General features: G+C 40.0%; 2 protein-coding genes across 2 annotated transcripts; both read right to left on the reverse strand.

Annotated features, from left to right (window-relative positions):
* Positions 1-116: 116 nt before the first annotated feature.
* On the reverse strand, positions 117-8,681 carry chrna9a (cholinergic receptor, nicotinic, alpha 9a). Its single transcript, XM_004564316.2, has 7 exons — positions 8,448-8,681; positions 8,139-8,284; positions 6,602-6,756; positions 6,299-6,479; positions 5,490-5,841; positions 4,560-5,170; positions 117-1,042 (listed from the first exon to the last, which is right to left on the reverse strand). The coding sequence occupies exons 1-7, from the start codon at positions 8,491-8,493 to the stop codon at positions 872-874; spliced, it is 1,662 nt and encodes a 553-aa protein (XP_004564373.1). The 5' UTR covers positions 8,494-8,681; the 3' UTR covers positions 117-871.
* Positions 8,682-14,452: 5,771 nt separating this feature from the next.
* rhoh (ras homolog family member H) lies at positions 14,453-17,753 on the reverse strand. Its single transcript, XM_004564315.3, has 2 exons — positions 17,509-17,753; positions 14,453-16,265 (listed from the first exon to the last, which is right to left on the reverse strand). The coding sequence occupies exon 2, from the start codon at positions 15,816-15,818 to the stop codon at positions 15,231-15,233; it is 588 nt and encodes a 195-aa protein (XP_004564372.1). The 5' UTR covers positions 15,819-16,265; positions 17,509-17,753; the 3' UTR covers positions 14,453-15,230.
* Between the last annotated feature and the right edge of the window lie 543 nt (positions 17,754-18,296).

Genomic DNA, 18,296 nt, shown 5'->3' on the forward strand with positions numbered 1-18,296 from the left:
ACAGAATTCACAAACACACCAAATAAGATTTAAACCACCACAAACTGAGCAACAATCATTTTTAATAACACAATATCAAAGGTTTATTTTTAATTGTGCCATTGAGCAAAGTGTAAATTAGCAATAAGGTAGAGTGCATCACCCTTTATTGTGAAAAAGTATCACTAAGGTCAGATAGTGTGTTAAAAGTCTTTGTGAGGTAAATGTTCACCTTTTCTCTTCAAGTATGGAGAACTTGTAAACCAATGTCAGTTTCATGTGGCTTTAACAGCATTAACTCACACGATCTACCAGTGATAGTGTCTATAAGGATAGATGTGATTCATAGGCTGTGTCATCGACATTTACACTGTTTCAAAAGTATTTCAGGTTTTCCTCTTGGTGCTCCCTCCCACATCATAGCCAACTCTGGAAAATAGCATCCTCTGGTTGCTTAAAACGTAAGGCAAGAAATGTAATGCCTATAGCTGGATGTTTGGCTGTTAGCTCATCAATAATAGAGTCCATGCATGTTCAAGGCAAGGCCTGGATTGTCTTACTGCTCCACTGCTCTGTGACACATGCAAACAGATCTTACATAAACTAACCGAGAGGCTTTCCGTGCACACGTGTGGTTAAATGGATGATTTGTGTGCAGTGACCTCGTCTTCTTTACGTCGAAACAAAACAAAAACCCCAGACAAACACTTACATACACGCACACACACACACACACACACACACACACACACACACACACACACACAATACTGACATGAAACACGGTTTTCTTGCGGACAAAATAGTCTTCATTTGTCTCACGTTGCATTAAAGTCGAACAGAGGTGTAACAAGACTGGAGGTTTAGTGTCGATGAAAAGTAGAAGAAGCTATCAAGACGCCTTGGCAATGATGAGAATGCTCATGAGGAAGACCATGACGAAAAAGATCCACATAAAAAACCGATCCATCACCTTGGCAACTTTCTTCCACTCTGCTACCTTGATGCACGTGGCTCTCTGCTCACGGAAACAGTTTGCAATGTACTCGATGTTCTTAACCACCTGAAGAAAGGACAGATGGACACTTAAAGGTTATTTATATAACATCCAGAAAGCCATTGCTGCTAATGACACTTGTGGCCATTAGACAAACTGCAGTCTATAAGTTTCTAGAATTTACATGACAGCAAGAGGTTCATACCAGACCGTTCAGCGCTGTTATGTTGCAGTGTTGCATTTGCTGTAGTTCCTTTATGCTTTAACACACTTAGTTTGAAACATCGTCTAAATTTAATTTAATTTCAAAGGACACCAGGGCATGAGAATACAGTGGGGCAAAAAAGTATTTAGTCAGCCACCGATTGTGCAAGTTCCCCCACTTAAAATGATGACAGAGGTCAGTAATTTGCACCAGAGGTACACTTCAACTGTGAGAGACAGAATGTGAAAAAAAAATCCATGAATTCACATGGTAGGATTTGTAAAGAATTTATTTGTAAATCAGGGTGGAAAATAAGTATTTGGTCACCTCAAACAAGGAAAATCTCTGGCTCTCACAGACCTGTAACGTCTTCTGTAAGAAGCTTTTCTGTCCCCCACTCGTTACCTGTATGAATGGCACCTGTTTGAACTCATCATCTGTATAAAAGACACCTGTCCACAGCCTCAAACAGTCAGACTCCAAACTCCGCCATGGCCAAGACCAAAGAGCTTTCGAAGGACACCAGGAAAAGTATTGTAGACCTGCACCAGACTGGGAAGAGTGAATCTACAATAGGCAAGCAGCTTGGTGTGAAAAAATCAACTGTGGGAGCAATCATCAGAAAATGGAAGACATACAAGACCACTGATAATCTCCCTCGATCTGGAGCTCCACGCAAGATCTCATCCCGTGGGGTCAAAATGATCATGAGAACGGTGAGCAAAGATCCCAGAACCACACGGGGGGACCTGGTGAATGACCTGCAGAGAGCTGGGACCAAAGTAACAAAGGTCACCATCAGTAACACACTACAACGGCAGGGAATCAAATCCCGCAGTGCCAGACGTGTTCCGCTGCTGAAGCCAGTGCATGTCCAGGCCCGTCTGAAGTTTGCCAGAGAGCACATGGATGATACAGCAGAGGATTGGGAGAATGTCATGTGGTCAGATGAAACCAAAGTAGAACTTTTTGGTATAAACTCAACTCATCGTGTTTGGAGGAAGAAGAATACTGAGTTGCATCCCAAGAACACCATACCTACTGTGAAGCATGGGGGTGGAAACATCATGCTATGGGGCTGTTTTTCTGCCAAGTGGACAGGACGACTGATCCGTGTTAAGGACAGAATGAATGGGGCCATGTATCGTGAGATTTTGAGCCAAAACCTCCTTCCATCAGTGAAGGAGGTTCACTGATGGAAGATGAAACGAGGCTGGGTCTTCCAACATGACAATGATCCAAAACACACCGCCCGGGCAACAAAGGAGTGGCTCCGTAAGAAGCATTTGAAAGTCCTGGAGTGGCCTAGCCAGTCTCCAGACCTCAACCCCATAGAAAATCTGTGGCGGGAGTTGAAAGTCCGTGTTGCTCGGCGACAGCCCCAAAACATCACTGCTCTCGAGAAGATCTGCATGGAGGAATGGGCCAAAATACAAGCTACTGTGTGTGCAAACCTGGTAAAGACCTATAGTAAACGTTTGACCTCTGTTATTGCCAATAAAGGTTATGTTACAAAGTATTGAGTTGTATTTTTGTTATTGACCAAATACTTATTTTCCACCCTGATTTACGAATAAATTCTTTACAAATCCTACCATGTGGATTCATGGATTTTTTTTCACATTCTGTCTCTCACAGTTGAAGTGTACCTCTGGTGCAAATTACTGACCTCTGTCATCATTTTAGGTGGGGGAACTTGCACAATCGGTGGCTGACTAAATACTTTTTTGCCCCACTGTACATCACCAGGGAAGTCTAACAAAAACACTTTTACAAATTGCTGGCTTTCCCCCAAATAAGGTTTTTAAAAAGATTTTTCCCTGGAAGTTTTACTACTATCAGTGCTGTCAGGTGAGTCCAGTGTCTCCTCCTTATAATCTTCCTGCAGTCAGCATTCACTCAGATTTCACTCTGGATTCTTGACTAGCTTAACGTTAGCATGCCCTCTTGGCAGATGCTTTCAAAAACCCAAAGTTGTGTTAGCAGCATGATGTGTTTGTTTCTGTCCTGGATGCAGTTTTCCACTTTACCATTTATTTTGTCCTTTTGTGCAATAATAATAAAATAAATGTCCATATCTACGCTCTAGACTGTCGCTATTTTCCTCCTCTGAAATGCAAACTGAAATCAGTTGATTGTAGTACGAGTGCAAGAACCAACAACGGGATCGATAGGTAGACATGCTAACAATTTTAAGAATTTGGACTAGAAACCGGTTCCCTAATGCTGTAGTCAGGTGCTGCTTCCTCCTGATACCATAAGATGCTTGCTTAATATAAAGAAAATAATATCCAACTCCCACTTACACCCTCAACATATTTTTTTCTTTCTCAGCACTGTGTTTCTAAATCACGCATGATTTTTTAAAAATGAGATATTGGCTCAATGCTTCATCCATGAAAATACTGGGAAGTTTAGTACAGATTAATACTGGATAAACTGGTTAGTTTGCAGTACTGTGGTGAAGTTTACAGTGATGCAATATGTTGGACTGGTGCAGGGTAGTCTGTGGCGTTCATTGTCAGTGTACGGTTACATCAAGACATCAATTTATATTTAAGCTGATCAGCTTACATATTGTTCAGTTCAGTTAAATCCCAAAAGATCAGTAAGCTTCAGATCAGCAGGAACAGAGTGTTAATGGTCTATATGCAAAGAAAACCAATCTACTGGACCTCACAATACAAGCTTTTATAGATCATTCAGAAGTAGCTTGAAATTTCCAGGTATTTAACCCCAAACTTCTGGATAATATCTAAAAAATTTTGACTTTGATCTAAATCTTCCTGGCATTTTCCTTCCAGTGGCAGAAATAAGCTTCTAAAGTTTTGTGTGTCTATTTCTAGGTGGTTTTCCGAGGTTGCACAACTAAACCAGATATTAGGGTTTCCCCTATCTGACAAAGCACAGTTTAACCCCTGGCCAACACAAATGGATTTCTGACTTGCCAACATAGCAGCTAGCTCACTAATCTTAGTTTGTGTCCTCGCTAACATTTTTAAAGAAAAATCCTCATTAATTGATTACTCATTGGTTTCTGTCCTTATCTGGAGTTTCTTTTAGAGTTTATGCTGTGATGAAACAAACTGTTTTGTGGTTTGTACAGTTCCTTGTTCCTTGCCAGCTATTGTTCCGTAATGGCAAAGGGGCAGAAGAGAGACACTGAGGGAGGGATCATTAAAATGAAAATAACTCCTTCCCCATTCACCAAGTTCACAGGCTGTAAGGGGCAACCCAAAGACATGGAGAAGATGTCATTTTACCACTCACACACTGGCAATAAAAAATATTAAACATATAAAAGTCCTACATATCGCTTCTAAATTAATATTAGTTGCGTTTAAAAGTAGTAAAGGATGAAACAGCATGAAGTGTCACCTGTTTATGTTGGATAGAGGGGCAGCAGCAGGGACAGGCAGGGACTTGAATCTTCTCTGAGGAATAGAGGATCTGCTCCTTAAACCCCCCATTCAGGTGTTGGAGGTGCAGTGGATGCCGAGGAGCCTGGTAATCTAGTTCATCCCTCCTGATGTGGTGGTAACGCTGAGTGGGCTCATGCTTTGCGTCACCCCTCTCCAGCCTGGAAGCGTGGTTGTTATGGTTGTTGTAATGGTGATGCCTGCTGTTGGTGTTGCCATTTGCTTGTCTTTTGTGATGGTTTTTGTGATGATGTACACCATTCCCATTGCTGTATTTGTTTGGATCACTGTCAGTATAGTAGAAGCCATCATGGAAGCGGTCGTCATGGTAGCAGCTCTTATCACCCATTGGTTCCTCTGGGTAGAGCGGGGTCCTCTCGCTTTCTGGCGTGGTGCAGTTCTCCCCGACTTCATAGACAAAGAAGATTTTTGACATGTAGTCAATGATGAGCACCTTAGCCCAGTAAGGGACTGGTTTGGCTTCAGCACCGCAGAAATGAATGTTCATGATGAAGATGGTGAGAGAAGTGGAGGCTGTGATCATAGTCATGGTGGCAATGTAGTACTTCCCTAAAAAGGAAGATAGAAGAAATTACAGATTTATAAATAGAGTCTATTAAAAAGTCTGTAAAAATAATAAATACATAGGGTCAAGTGTATGGGTAGCTTAAAAGTAGGTAATACTGGTTTATTTATCTTGAGATACCATGCAAAATTTTAATATATAACCACAAGACTAAGTAACCAGTGGGGCCCCGATTTATGTGTAAAATCTGTCAAAGTTTTGACCTTGTGCTTTATATTTTTGAATGAATTTTTATGCATTTTTATTATGCCTGTTTTTATTATGACTTTCTACAGTTTCCATACTTCCATAAATAAATCAGACCTATGTAGGGCATGCTTTCTGCAGGAGGCATGCTCTCAGCCACCAACAACTGGAACACAGTGAGCGCCAGCAGAACCGTCACCCCCAAGGAAACTTTCTCCCCCGAGTCGGCTGGAAGGTAGAAGCCCAGCGGAGCCAGGAAGGAGATGAGGAAGCAGGGGAGGAGCAAGTTGAAGATGTAGAAGGAGGAGCGCCTCTTCAGGAGCAGGGTGTAGGTGATTTCAGTGTAAGGATCGGAACAGCAGCCATACATCATGACGTTTCTAACCGCTGGCATGCCGTGACACTCCCACTCCACATTCTCCACAAAGTCAGACAGGTCCCCGCTGTCCATGCCCAAACTGATGTCCACCTGTGTGGAGTCCATACAAAAGCACGATGAAAAGATGTTAGTGAAACATGTACAAACAAGTAGAACTACGATGATGAAATCATGTTAAAACCAAGAAAATGAACATTTAAATCACACAAAAACAACACCCACCACAATAACTTAAACCCAGTGTTGCAAATTAGAAAATCATTCCACCCTGGAAAACAACAGTTCAAAGAAAAGCTCAAAATTACCACAATGAGTGTATTTAAACTTCTACCACAACTGTATGGAGAAATAAGCTCCTTAAACATCTACTTTAGCACATTTTGCTTGTGTTCATCTGTTCACTCAGTAGTGTCCATGAGTGTTTCCATACTTTCTATCACTGAGTTCAGCAGTGAGAACATACTGATAAATATTTAAGACGCTAGGTGTTTGTCAGCCATATATCTGTCTCCTTCTTGCTCTACATGCTCCCTGTGTGCAGACACACCTGGTTTCCATTGTAGGTCCAGGAGCCAAATGTGAGATTGCACTGCTGCCAGTCAAAGGGGAAGTAGGAGACGTCCACCACACAAGAGCTCTTTGTGATGGCCGGAGAGTCCCAGATGATCTCTCCGTTGTAACGCAGCTTCACGTTAGTGTTGGATGGGCCTGACGACTCCTCATCTGCTCTACGTGGACAAAAACAGAAGGAATGCGTGAGCTCGATCAGATGCACCTTTTCCATTTGATTAACTATAAAAATATGATTCCTCATCTTCTTTCTGTTCTTCTGTCTTTGTTTGTTACTGACTTGTTATAGAGGACAATGTCGGGCTTCCAAACCAGGTCACTGGGGATGTTGATCATTTCAAGGTCATCATATTCCTCCTTGTCCCACTTCAGGTAGGCATCATGCCAGACCTGCCTGATCCACAGGTATGTGGTTAACACCTGATTCCTCTCATCCTAAACACACACGAACATAGACACAGTGACAGTGCCTCGATTTATGGCTCCCACAAACGGAGTACACTTGAAGACTCCTACTTTATATTACATTATCCTGAGTGTGATCCTCACAGTACACTGAAAGGCTGTATGCTGAAACCCATCTTTATCTGTAGCTCTGAAGATGTGACCACTGGGAGTAAAGAAGCTCTGTGAAAACAGCCTCTTTGTCAGATCTGAGAAGAGGCCTACAAAGGTTAAATGATCTGGGTTTCCCAGCTAGTGCTTTTAGAAATGTAAATTTGTTACTGAATGCTTGAGTTTCAAACTGGAGGCGTGGAGTTTCATAACAGCCAGTGAGGGTCTAACACAGCAGGCTGGTATAAAGGGGACTAAGTGTGGGAACCATGGGGTTTGGTGGGTGCTTGGCATTTAGAAATCGCAATTTCTTCAAATTAGCATAAATATGATTATATCTTTATTCAGTTGCAACATTGCTTATCTTCATTATGACAACCGCAGAGCAACCTCAGCACTAAAACATACACGACTGAGTGTCAAAAAGATGGAGCGGGTGAGTGTTTTTAATTGCATTAGTCTGCGCAGGCATGCCTAGTAAAGTGGAGGCTGAGTGTATGTGAGTTATTACCACTGTACAATAAATCATCTGAAACATGTTACAGGAAAATGTGACTGTCAGCTGCTTCTTAAATTTCTTATCTTTACAGCTCAGATTGTCATCAGATCGATGTAAAATGTTACCACATAATACCGCATTATTTGTTTTTTATTACACACCATCTTAACCCTTAACACCTACTGAAGCATATTAAATATATGGATTTTTTTCTGGGTTTTTAGGACTTTTGCATCATCAGTGGGATTTTTTACTCCTCTGAAAATCCAAAATAAATTGCATAATACATCTTTAAGCAATACATTTGAGGGGGAAAAGCCAGATGTAGAAAATATGACACAAATTAAAACTCATATATTTAATTTTTTATTGGAATTGTCTGCAATGGTTTCATTGTCCATGCTTTAAAGGGTTAAAGTGCAACCTCGGCATAATGCCACTCTGGATTTTATTGCAAAAACTGTGCATGTCACTGTTAAAATGTTGAACCGGTGTGGCCAAGCAGTGGTCAAATCCACACAATGTTTCTTCTAATATAGCAGTCATCTCACAGTTTGAAAAGGGAACAAATACACCTAGCTATTGATAAATGTAATTAAATTTAAAAAAAACTACAAAATACCTTAATTTTTTTCCACATTATATATTCCCCTGCAGGCTTTTAAAGAAATGATGGCTTGGATTTGGACATACGCGTCCCAGACTCGTATTGAAAAGTTTAAGTAACAAAAGGGGGCGACCACAAACGTTCCTCTCTACTCACCATATCTTTGATCTGTGACAGAGTGATCTGCAGGGAGACATTGAGGGCTTTGTCTGTGTCCTCTACAGGTCTCAGAGCATTGGAGTAGTTCTCCATCAGGTCGTTTAGAAGTTTATGGGCATAATGACCCTGAGCACAATGGGACACTGAGGAGCAACACACAGAAAGAGAATGGAAGGCTGCACTAAACAGAGAGAAGGAAACTACAGATGATGAAGAGTAACAAATCTAACTTGGCTTATTAAAGCAAACTCCCGCCTCAGCGGTGCAACAGTTAGTGACAGCTGCGGCATCAAAATGAGAACTGACCTCGCACCAAAAGGCCGATCCAAACCATCAGCAATGCCTTCCTCATTCTTAACCGGTCACAGGCCCAAGGATCAATTATTCAGCAAAGCAGTCGCTGGGACAGCTTGTGTCCTAATCCAGCGTCACTCGATTCTGATCTCCATTCTCCCTCGCTGAAGCCGAGCCAGCCGAGACCACAGAAAATTCTCGAAATCTTACATCCTGTCAGAAGCTCTCAATGCTTCGCTAGTTGTTAGTCGCAGTTCGTCTCTGTCACTGTCTCTCTCTGTGTGTAATCGCTACTGGAACAGGACCTGGAGCTATCACACACACATACACGCACACACAATCACACATGCATGCACACACAACCACACAAACACTCAAACACAGGTACAGGTGCAGTATCACATAGCACACATGCACTGGGTGAAATGCGATGCCTGCAGCCCCATCCACTTCTGTACATGACCACAACCAGCTGTATGACACACACACTCATGCACACACACACACACACACACACACACACACACACACACACACACACACACACGCTGAACCCTACTGTGTTACACAGCTAATGACAAATGTCAGTCACACACATTCAGTGCATCTCAGTGACACTTTCTTGCCCATGTTCATGTCATTTAACAGGAACACTGAGGATGTGAAACGAGTCAAACATTTCACATGACAATGAATTTTACACAGATCCGGGTCTAAATCTGTAAACAGGAATTTAATAACATGGCAACAGATCAGCCACTGAGAGCAGATTTCATCTTCAGCTGTTGAGGAATCTACACCTAATAGATCTCTGTCATACCACCCAGCAGTCCTGGCATCTTTAACACTTATACTAAAGTACTGCTTCCATGTTTGCTTGAATCTGACTAACTGATTCTGTTCTCAGATCTTCTTGTTTTGTGTACTTATACAATATATAAATACAAAATACGAACCGAGTTTATTTAAAACATAGTCCAAAAAGTGAAATTATGATCATGTATTCAGAAATACAACAATACAGTAAGAAAAAAGGGAAAGAAAGGTATTAAACGAGCATATTCATTGGAAGAAAATGTAAAAACAAAACAGAAAAACTGTAAAATCTTACAGTCTGCATCTATGAAACAGAAAACAAAAGCCTCCGCATCAGTAAAAAGATGCTTAAAAAGTGATTATTGTCTAAGGAAATGAAACGTGAAGCTAACTTTCATTTATCGCACAGCGTAAAGATGCTAAAGTTGGCAGAGCTGTAGGTTATGTAAACGTGAAGCAGGGCAGATCTTAAAGAGAACAAGAAATGCCAATCAGCTTTATTCACAAAAGTCTAAAACTTCAGCGCTTGTTCAGTAATGCAGAAAATTAGGACAGGTTTCAGAACTCTCTCTAGCTACAGAATGCAGAAGCACTCATCTGTTTATTCTGAAATACATATAAACTTAACTTTGGAAATCAACACAAATCATTTCATTTGAACTTTATGCTAATTTGTGCACACACAAGATAAACATTATTTATATAATAGCAAAAACAGAAGCTCACGTTTCAAAGTATTTATTTAATTTACATCAGCGCACCGGTTACATCCGGTTAAGTCCAATACTGGTTAAAAACGGATCCTTGCATCCTGGAGTAAAAGAATACTTCTGGATGATTGGAAAGATGGATTAAGGAATCAAACGTCAGTGAGAAATGTTATTGACACAGTGTTACTGTCTTATTCTGCAGAGAAGTGTGCATGGTGATGTGATGTGTTAATGTGTCACTCAGTTTCTGTGGTACTGAGCTCGTATAGGACAGGTGTTTCCTGTGTGTGCATGCGTACGTGCATGCGTGTGTGTGTGTCTGTGAGGAAGGAACGTGTGAAATAGAAGACTTAGAGTTTGAGAAAGTCAGCTTTTTAAACCATTCCTTATCTTCATTTCAATGTTTGGTTCACTGTGTGTTGCCGGTACGTGCTGTGTGTGTGTGTGTGTGTGTGTGTGTGTGTGTGTGTGTGTGTGTGTGTGTGTGTGTGTGTGTGTGTGTGTGTGTGTGTGTGTGTGAGAGCAAAAGAGAGAAAAGGGGGAGATAAAGACAAAGACATGGGCACAGAAAGCTCAAAGAGCAGTGGTTTGGCCATAACTGAGGAAAATATGTATAAACTGATTATCGCCCTCCCACAATAATGAGCAGGTTCTGGTAAACTGAGCTCATTTGCAGTAAGAAAAGCACTTTGATCTGAAATATTCTGTCTGGTAATATAATAAATGATTTTATATTGCCAGATCCCATCAAATATATAAACAATTAACAGTTAACTAATAATGTCTAGCGAGAATTGTTTGTGTAGCCACCGTGTGACTTTACTTTTCGGCCCTGTGGTATAGAGCTCAGATCAGTTAGCCACATTATCGCACTGGAAAGGCCCCCTTTTTTTCCAGAAGTGATTTTGTCTCGTTGAAAAACAAAGGTTAAAATATTAAGATAGTTTATTTGCTTTTAGTTGCATTTAGTTTTAGGGATGTGTGATGACTTACTGTCATACTGACTGAGGCCACTACAGCCTGAATACCACAGGAAGAAGACTGGAAAGTACTGAGAGGTGCTTTGTTACTTTTGGCCTTTAATTGAATTTTTCACTGGAATTGTTGAAAATCAGATTGTTACGTCATTTAAAAAATGCAAAATAAGGACAAATACATTTATTTCTTCTTGTTTTTTAGTAAATCATGTCTGTTGGAATCAGTTATTAGATATGCTGCTTTTTTCTTTCTTTCTTTTGTGCAATATTGTAAAAAATGGAAACGAGTGGCTGTTTTTCCTGTAACAGTAGTGCAAGAGCTTTGGAATAAAACCAAAGTTAAATGTACTCATTGTCATTAACGTTATTAGCGACACTTGTGTTTATGAATTCTCCTCCAAGGCATATGAGAAAGAAGCACACCCACCACTCTCTGACTATGAAGTGGCTTGGCTGCATACAGTTGTGTACACCACCAGTGTGTGTGTGTGTGTGTGTGTGTGTGTGTGTGTGTGTGTGTGTGTGTGTGTGTGTGTGTGTGTGTGTGTGTGTGTGTCACAGAGGCAGAGAGAGAGACAGAGGCATACAGCGACACAGAAGACAAGGATAAGGTATTGTGGTAGCTGTGGCAGAGAGCACAATGAGAGATGAAAGCTGTGACCACAGCAGGCTGTCAAACACGCTGAACTCTTAAAGTCAAGCATTTCTTATTTGTCACTTATAAAACTGCCGACGTGCATTTACATTTGTCGTCAGATACATTTGAACATGTGACAGCATCTTTGGATTACAAGTACCCTTCAAAAATATACCAGCAGCAAAGTAGAAATTATGCTTTTGCTACTAAAAATCAGAAGGAAACTTGACAAGAGAGGGAAAATAAAGAGACTGGCTCAAGATTTTCTAAACTGTTTATGTCCTAATAGCACAGCAAACCTATGAATCATATGTGTAACCTTTGTACGTCTATGAAAATGAACACACAATTTCATGTGCTGAAAAAATACACAACTTCTCACTGTTGTTTTTATACGTTTGATTCACACTTAATTACTTAAACATTTCAGAAAACACTTGGCAAGAATACACAAAACACACAAACCGATATAGTAACACATCCACATCATATCATATTTATACATTTTATAACATCTTTACAAACGTTGCTTCTATGACAACACGTGTATCACTCCTATAAAGTCTATTGAGGACCAGTAAGTCAGCTAACGTAAACAATCAATGTTAAGATTATTTGCCTGACAGAACAAACAAGCTTATTTGGCTTCGATTAGAAGATAGCAAAATTAAAGGAAAGTTAAAACCAGTTTGTACACTTGATTTATTTTTATTTCAAAAGCAAATACATGATGTAGCAGAAACACATTTAATTCTGACAAACGACTTTTGGCATGGGGCTTTATTTATATTGTTAAATGTTTATTATGTGAATGAAGTCTAATTTCTCGTGCTCATGTCATATGACACAACTTTAGCACACAAACTGATCTGTAAAACTTAATAACTTTTTTTTGTAAAGTAAATGAATCAAACTCTCAAATAGAGTCTCACTGGTTCATTTGTACCCCGGATAACTGGCTTATTGTACCATCGTTGATGGACTTGCAGTTTCATCAATTTCAGCTCACGCTCTTCTTGTGTGTTATCTACAGGGAGCTGTATGGTTGTCAGCACAAGTGTCAGTGTGTGCAAAAAAAACGTGTGTGTGTGTGTTCAAGTGTGCGGACAGATGTGTTGAGAGTCGTTGTGTGTGTTTGCACAACTTTGTCTATATTATATACAGACTATATGTGTGTGTGCTGGGATGTGGTTAGGTGTTTTTCACCATATCCTTCAAAAGTCTTCATTTGTACCTCTCATCCTCAGCAGCTCTAAACACCATATAGGACAGAGATATGTAGAGAAACAGCGGGAGACAGCATGAGGGGGGAGGAAGAGCTCCTCTGAGCTTCGTCCCTGGTGCTTTGCTCTTCCTGGTTGTCCTTTTTTAGACTTTCATTTAGCTAAAACAATAAAGTTTGGTTTAAACTGAAATAAAATTGTTTCATACGAACTAATTTGTTCAGCCATATGTGTCGTTCTCTGATGTACGGGTCTCACCCCTCATGTTTAGGACAAGCGATGATGTATTGACGGCATTTAAAATCTAAATGTTCACAGTGTCAATAACTCATATATCAAAATAATGAAAATTATTCTTGTTGCCTGCTATTGCAGAGTTACTGTTACAGACTATATCTTACGTTTTGACTTGAAATGGAGCTTTAGACAAATAGATTTCTGTGTGTGCGTTGATTTTAATTGATTTTACATACAACACAATATACATACAATATCAAAATCTTGTAATTTTTTTGACAAGCCTGACATTTTTGGTCTTCGCACTTGACAGTGTGAAGGCCTTACATAAACACCAGAAGGTATTTCTAATCATACCGCTTCTGCGTATAACAGGTTACACCGATACGAGTCCCAAAACCCTCAGGAGCAAGTTTTAGGCTAAATAAATAAATCTAATAACTTGAATAAAGTTTTTATAATATGCATATTATTCATAATTTATTTAATCATACAACAGTAACATTAACATTTTTCTGCACATCACTCTGCATTAGTATATATCATACAGCTACTACAGTTATATAAACCATACATCTCATCCCATACATTAGATGGCTGCGTATTAACGGTCTGAGACCTTAGACGTCTAAAGACTGCAGACGAGCGTTGTATGCAGAACATGACACATTAAGTAAAGCCCTTATATGGAAGCTCATTGGTGTTCAGATCTTTTTCAAATCTGCTTGGTGGGCTTTGTTTTTTTTTGTGATCCAGCACTCTACTGAAAGCCAGTATATACAAGTCTTTTTGATTGGTTGATAAAGGTTTCTTCAAACAAAGTGTTTTTAACATACTTATCATTAGTTTGAAGAAATAACCAAACACTTTATAGTTTGAAACAGCTATTCTCAAAATGTGCTGAAAAAATATAAAACTTCTTACTGTTTTTTACACACTCTGATCCACACTTCCTTTGAGTTTAATTGCTTCCATATTTCATATAACACTTGTTAGGGATACACAAAACATGCAAAACAGCATAGCAACATAAAACACCGGCCACACGATATACACTATATGCATATAGTGAAGTACAACATGTTTACAAAAGTTCCCATCATATTCTGCGGCACTGCGTAGAAATTTGTGTTGATTTGCTGAAATCAAAGTGAAAATTATTCACATTACATGACAAATAATGTGAGGCTTCTAATGGCAGGCAAATAAACTTAAATCCAATGCAATTACACCAAAAATGACTGAATATCTGACACTCAAAGTAACATACACTTCCCAGTGGCTGCACATTTGTTCAGCCCTCTGCTATGGGTAAAACTGTACAAACATACTGAATGTTCACATCAGTGGAAGTTGTAGTCAGTGTGTTAAAACCTTAGTTGTTCCAGAAATAAAATACACGCATGCACACACACAATAGGGGGGGACCTTTTTATATATATTTTCTGAGTAGAGGTTTTTTGGGGGTTTTTTAATACACATTGCGTGATTTCAATAAAAATAAAAACTTATTTACTGAGAAAAAATTCGAGATCATCTTTAGATTTTTGTCGTTAATTAAAAAGACCTCACATGTAAAAATGCAAATCTAATCTAGAGAACATTACGCAGCATGTATGCATTTCTGTCAACTGTTTGTTGACTAATTAACACTTGTTTTCTGGTAATATCTAATCAAATTTAACTATATATACGAGTACGTTCAGCCCAACGTGGTAAAATATTCTCATTTGGCTCTTTGAGCTGACACGTACATTATCGTTTTCTTGGTATGTTAAATAACTGCTGAGAAACAGCAACACAAGCATATCGTTATTTACTTCATCCCCTTAAATAAAATGTCTCTAGGGTTTTTATAGACGTTATCCTTGATGAATAAAAGCTTTAATTAAGAAAAAAGTCCTTCGCCACAAATGCTTTGTCCCTTTAGACCAAGAATAAACACAATTCTCGAGGACATGTATGGGTAAGTCAAACATATGAATCAGAGTCTGTTAGGTTTTCAGTCAGTGTAATCTCAGTTTAAATACTGATCCAGTTTAGGGTCTTGTGGGGAGGTTAGTGAAAAACAAGTTTATTAAAGAAATCCTAATTTGTGTTCTTGTACCCCTACAACACCAACTGAGTTTGAATAATACGTTTAAAAAGATCATCTGATAAAAGGCTCAGGAGCTCACAAAATCAAGGTGAATGGGTCAAAAGACCTTACACTGGTTCATGCTGAACATGCGTCTTCTGGCCTGTTTCTTGGCCTGGTTAACAACTGTCCGCACAGCGTACTCAAACACCTGCTGCACACCGCGGTTGCCTAAGGAGGAGCACTCCAAATAGCCTTTAGCTCTAACATCTTGAGCCACGTGTTTACCCTCGGATGGTGTGATGCATGTGCCCCGGTGCCCACCCATTTCCCTCAAGTCTGTCTGGGTTGCCACAACCAGCACCGGTACCCTGGGCAAGTGTTGTCGAACCTCATTGATCCACTTGTTCTGGACACTGGCGAGAGAGTGGGGGTTAGCCACAGAGAAGCAGATGAGGACAACATCGGCCTGCTGGTATGATCTTGGTCGGATCTGTTTGAAGCTGTCATTGCCGGCCGTGTCCCACAGCCCCAGGCTGATCTGGATACCGTCCATGTACACCTCCACCCCTGTGTTGTCAAACACTGTGGGCTTATAGGTGTCAGGGAAAGTCTCTGAGGTGAAGCGGACCAGCAGGGCCGTTTTTCCGACTGCGCTGTCCCCGACTAGGACGCACTTAATCGACATTTCCGAAAAGCCATTCATGATTGCCTCTGATTATTTCCCTTCTTAAGTTGCTTGGCCTAACTTTTTTTTTTTTGGTTTAGAGGGACGCAAAGTCCGCAAGGCAGACAAAAGCACTGATCAGTCTGTGTGCTGTACTTCCGTATCCAGGCGGTAGTTTTGTGTAGCCCTGCTTGGTGTAAGCTTCATTAATAGATGCTCTACTGCAGTGGTCATTCAGTTTATTGAAGGGACTTACAACGTGTCTCCTGTCACTGACAATAAGTGTGTACAGGCAGCTCTTCTCCAACAGACAGATTTATATATACGCTTCACATAACCTCTTAGATCTTCAGGCCATCTCAGCTCGCCTCACTTCCGCATTATGTGTGCAGCAGCTGGTCAGGTTCTGGTCCTTCTCTCTAACCATCTCGAAGATCCTCCTTTTTGTTAGGCAGGTCTAATCTCGGCACTGAAGACCAAGATTTGCTGGGAAAGAGAGATGAAGACACAGCATTTTAAAAACAAGAGGTATCGGAGAGCCCCTAGAACAGTTTGTTCAGCTGAAGCTTCATTTGCACGTCTCTCTGTACGTCTGACGAAGTCTTCCCCTACAGCGTGCAGTCTAACATGTAAGATACCTGCAGCGCAGCTCTTAAAACAATATGTTTGCATGAGAGAAAGGATCAGAAAGAAGATGATATGAAATAGGAGCTCAAACAATCAAGCTGTCAACCGCTTGAGCCATGTGTGTAGAAGATGACACTCACTTTTGCTTTTTATGATAATTTTAAGTATAAAGATTCAATTCTGTGTCAAAGTTCTGATTAAAACACGGAAGTAAAGACTGCTGTGTTTGGGCGTGACCCAGAATTCACAGCTTTATCCCGTAAACTTTAACAGGTGCTCAGAAATTAAATCTCCGAACTCTCAAGCTCACATAAAAGATCCACCTTGCGTGTCTCCTTTCTCGATTCTGCAGTTTATACCACAATCTGACATCTGACCAGGGGTGAGGATGTCTCAGTTTAACAAGGTGACAAACATGAATCTTGACAACTAATGACCCAGTTTAACAAAATCTACTGGCAGATCTTCATTATTCACTTTTAAACTGACGGTTTTATTAAAGCAAGCAGCAGACATACCAAGTGACAACCTCAAAACCACCTGCCATGTCACACAGTCATCCAAAATGGAAAGCCCTGCGTAACGCAGATGGGACGCTTTAATCAGTGGTTTTTCCACAGCTCATTTCTCACTAAAATCATTTTTTATTTGATTCTGTCTGTGGTCAGAGGAAATGATGTAAGCCATTTACTAAAAATAGGAGAAAAAATGAGACCAATTTGTTAAACTAGTGAACTGTCCTACCATCCTCATCCTCACACAGTGTAGCTATAGTTTACTGTGAAATCTTACAAAACATCCAGTTCTTATCAATTTGCACTTCTCAGATTTCAGGAACACACTTTAAAGAGCTCATTGGTTTCGTTTTAAAGTTTGACTGCTTAAAAACAAAAAACTAAAACTAAAAAAATAATTTTAAAAAAACAACTAATAACGACCCTTTTAATTTCTAAAAGATTATCATTTACATAATTAATTGATTGTTAAATTTCAGAACTGAGTAGAAAATCTGGGTCATAAAGGCTTCAGGAACACGATGTTGTATCAAGACAAAGAGAAAGAGAAAGATAAAGCCGAGAGAGAAGAAGATGGTTCGGCCTACCTTTCTTGTCAGTCTTCTCAATCTTTAACGGGCGGATGCTGGCTGCTGCCGCCTTTGTAGACTTCACAGAGCTGGTAAAAATCACTCGTTAAACTCCCAAAAGGGCCCTCTTAATAATCATAAGAAGCCGGCCGCTTTTTTGTTTAAACGCCCCTGCTACGGGCGCTATTAATGAGGACAAAAACGAGACGAGATATTGAGGCACCTTCCTAAATAAATGTCTCGTATGCACCGAAAGGAAGTGAGAAAGTACGAGAAAAGTCAAGTCAATTGCATCCGCTTGTTGGAGTGTGGAGGTGTGACTGAGTCTACTGCTCGCCTCCCCCACAGCAGCTGTGCCGTGCGTATCACTTTGTTTCTGTTGTGGATTTGTACTGTTTGCTTGCAACTTTACGCACAGCTGGCGCACGCTATAAAGGGCTTTTATAACAGTGTTAACGCAGCCAAACTAGCCGCTGTGATCGCACTATGATGTGGGCAATTATTGCAAACAAGGGGCTAAGCTGTGTTTTTTTTGTTTTTTTTTAATTGTCACTAATAAACAAGAAAGCACATTTAGGTGTATATGCTTACTGCGCCTTAAATGCAGAAAGTCCGTCTTATTTTCCATTTATGATGGGAAAAGTGGGATTTTACAGCTTTAAACTATAAAGATTAAATAAAAGGCAGTGTTGGTTGAAACTGAAGTGAGTTTGAGTAATATAACAGATCAAAGGAGATGAATTCATTTTTTTATGTGCAAAAACGTATTCAATTTTTACTTTTGTTTCCACATTTTGTTAACATTG

Source organism: Maylandia zebra, linkage group LG6, assembly GCF_041146795.1.
Source record: "Maylandia zebra isolate NMK-2024a linkage group LG6, Mzebra_GT3a, whole genome shotgun sequence".
Lineage (NCBI taxonomy): Eukaryota > Metazoa > Chordata > Actinopteri > Cichliformes > Cichlidae > Maylandia > Maylandia zebra.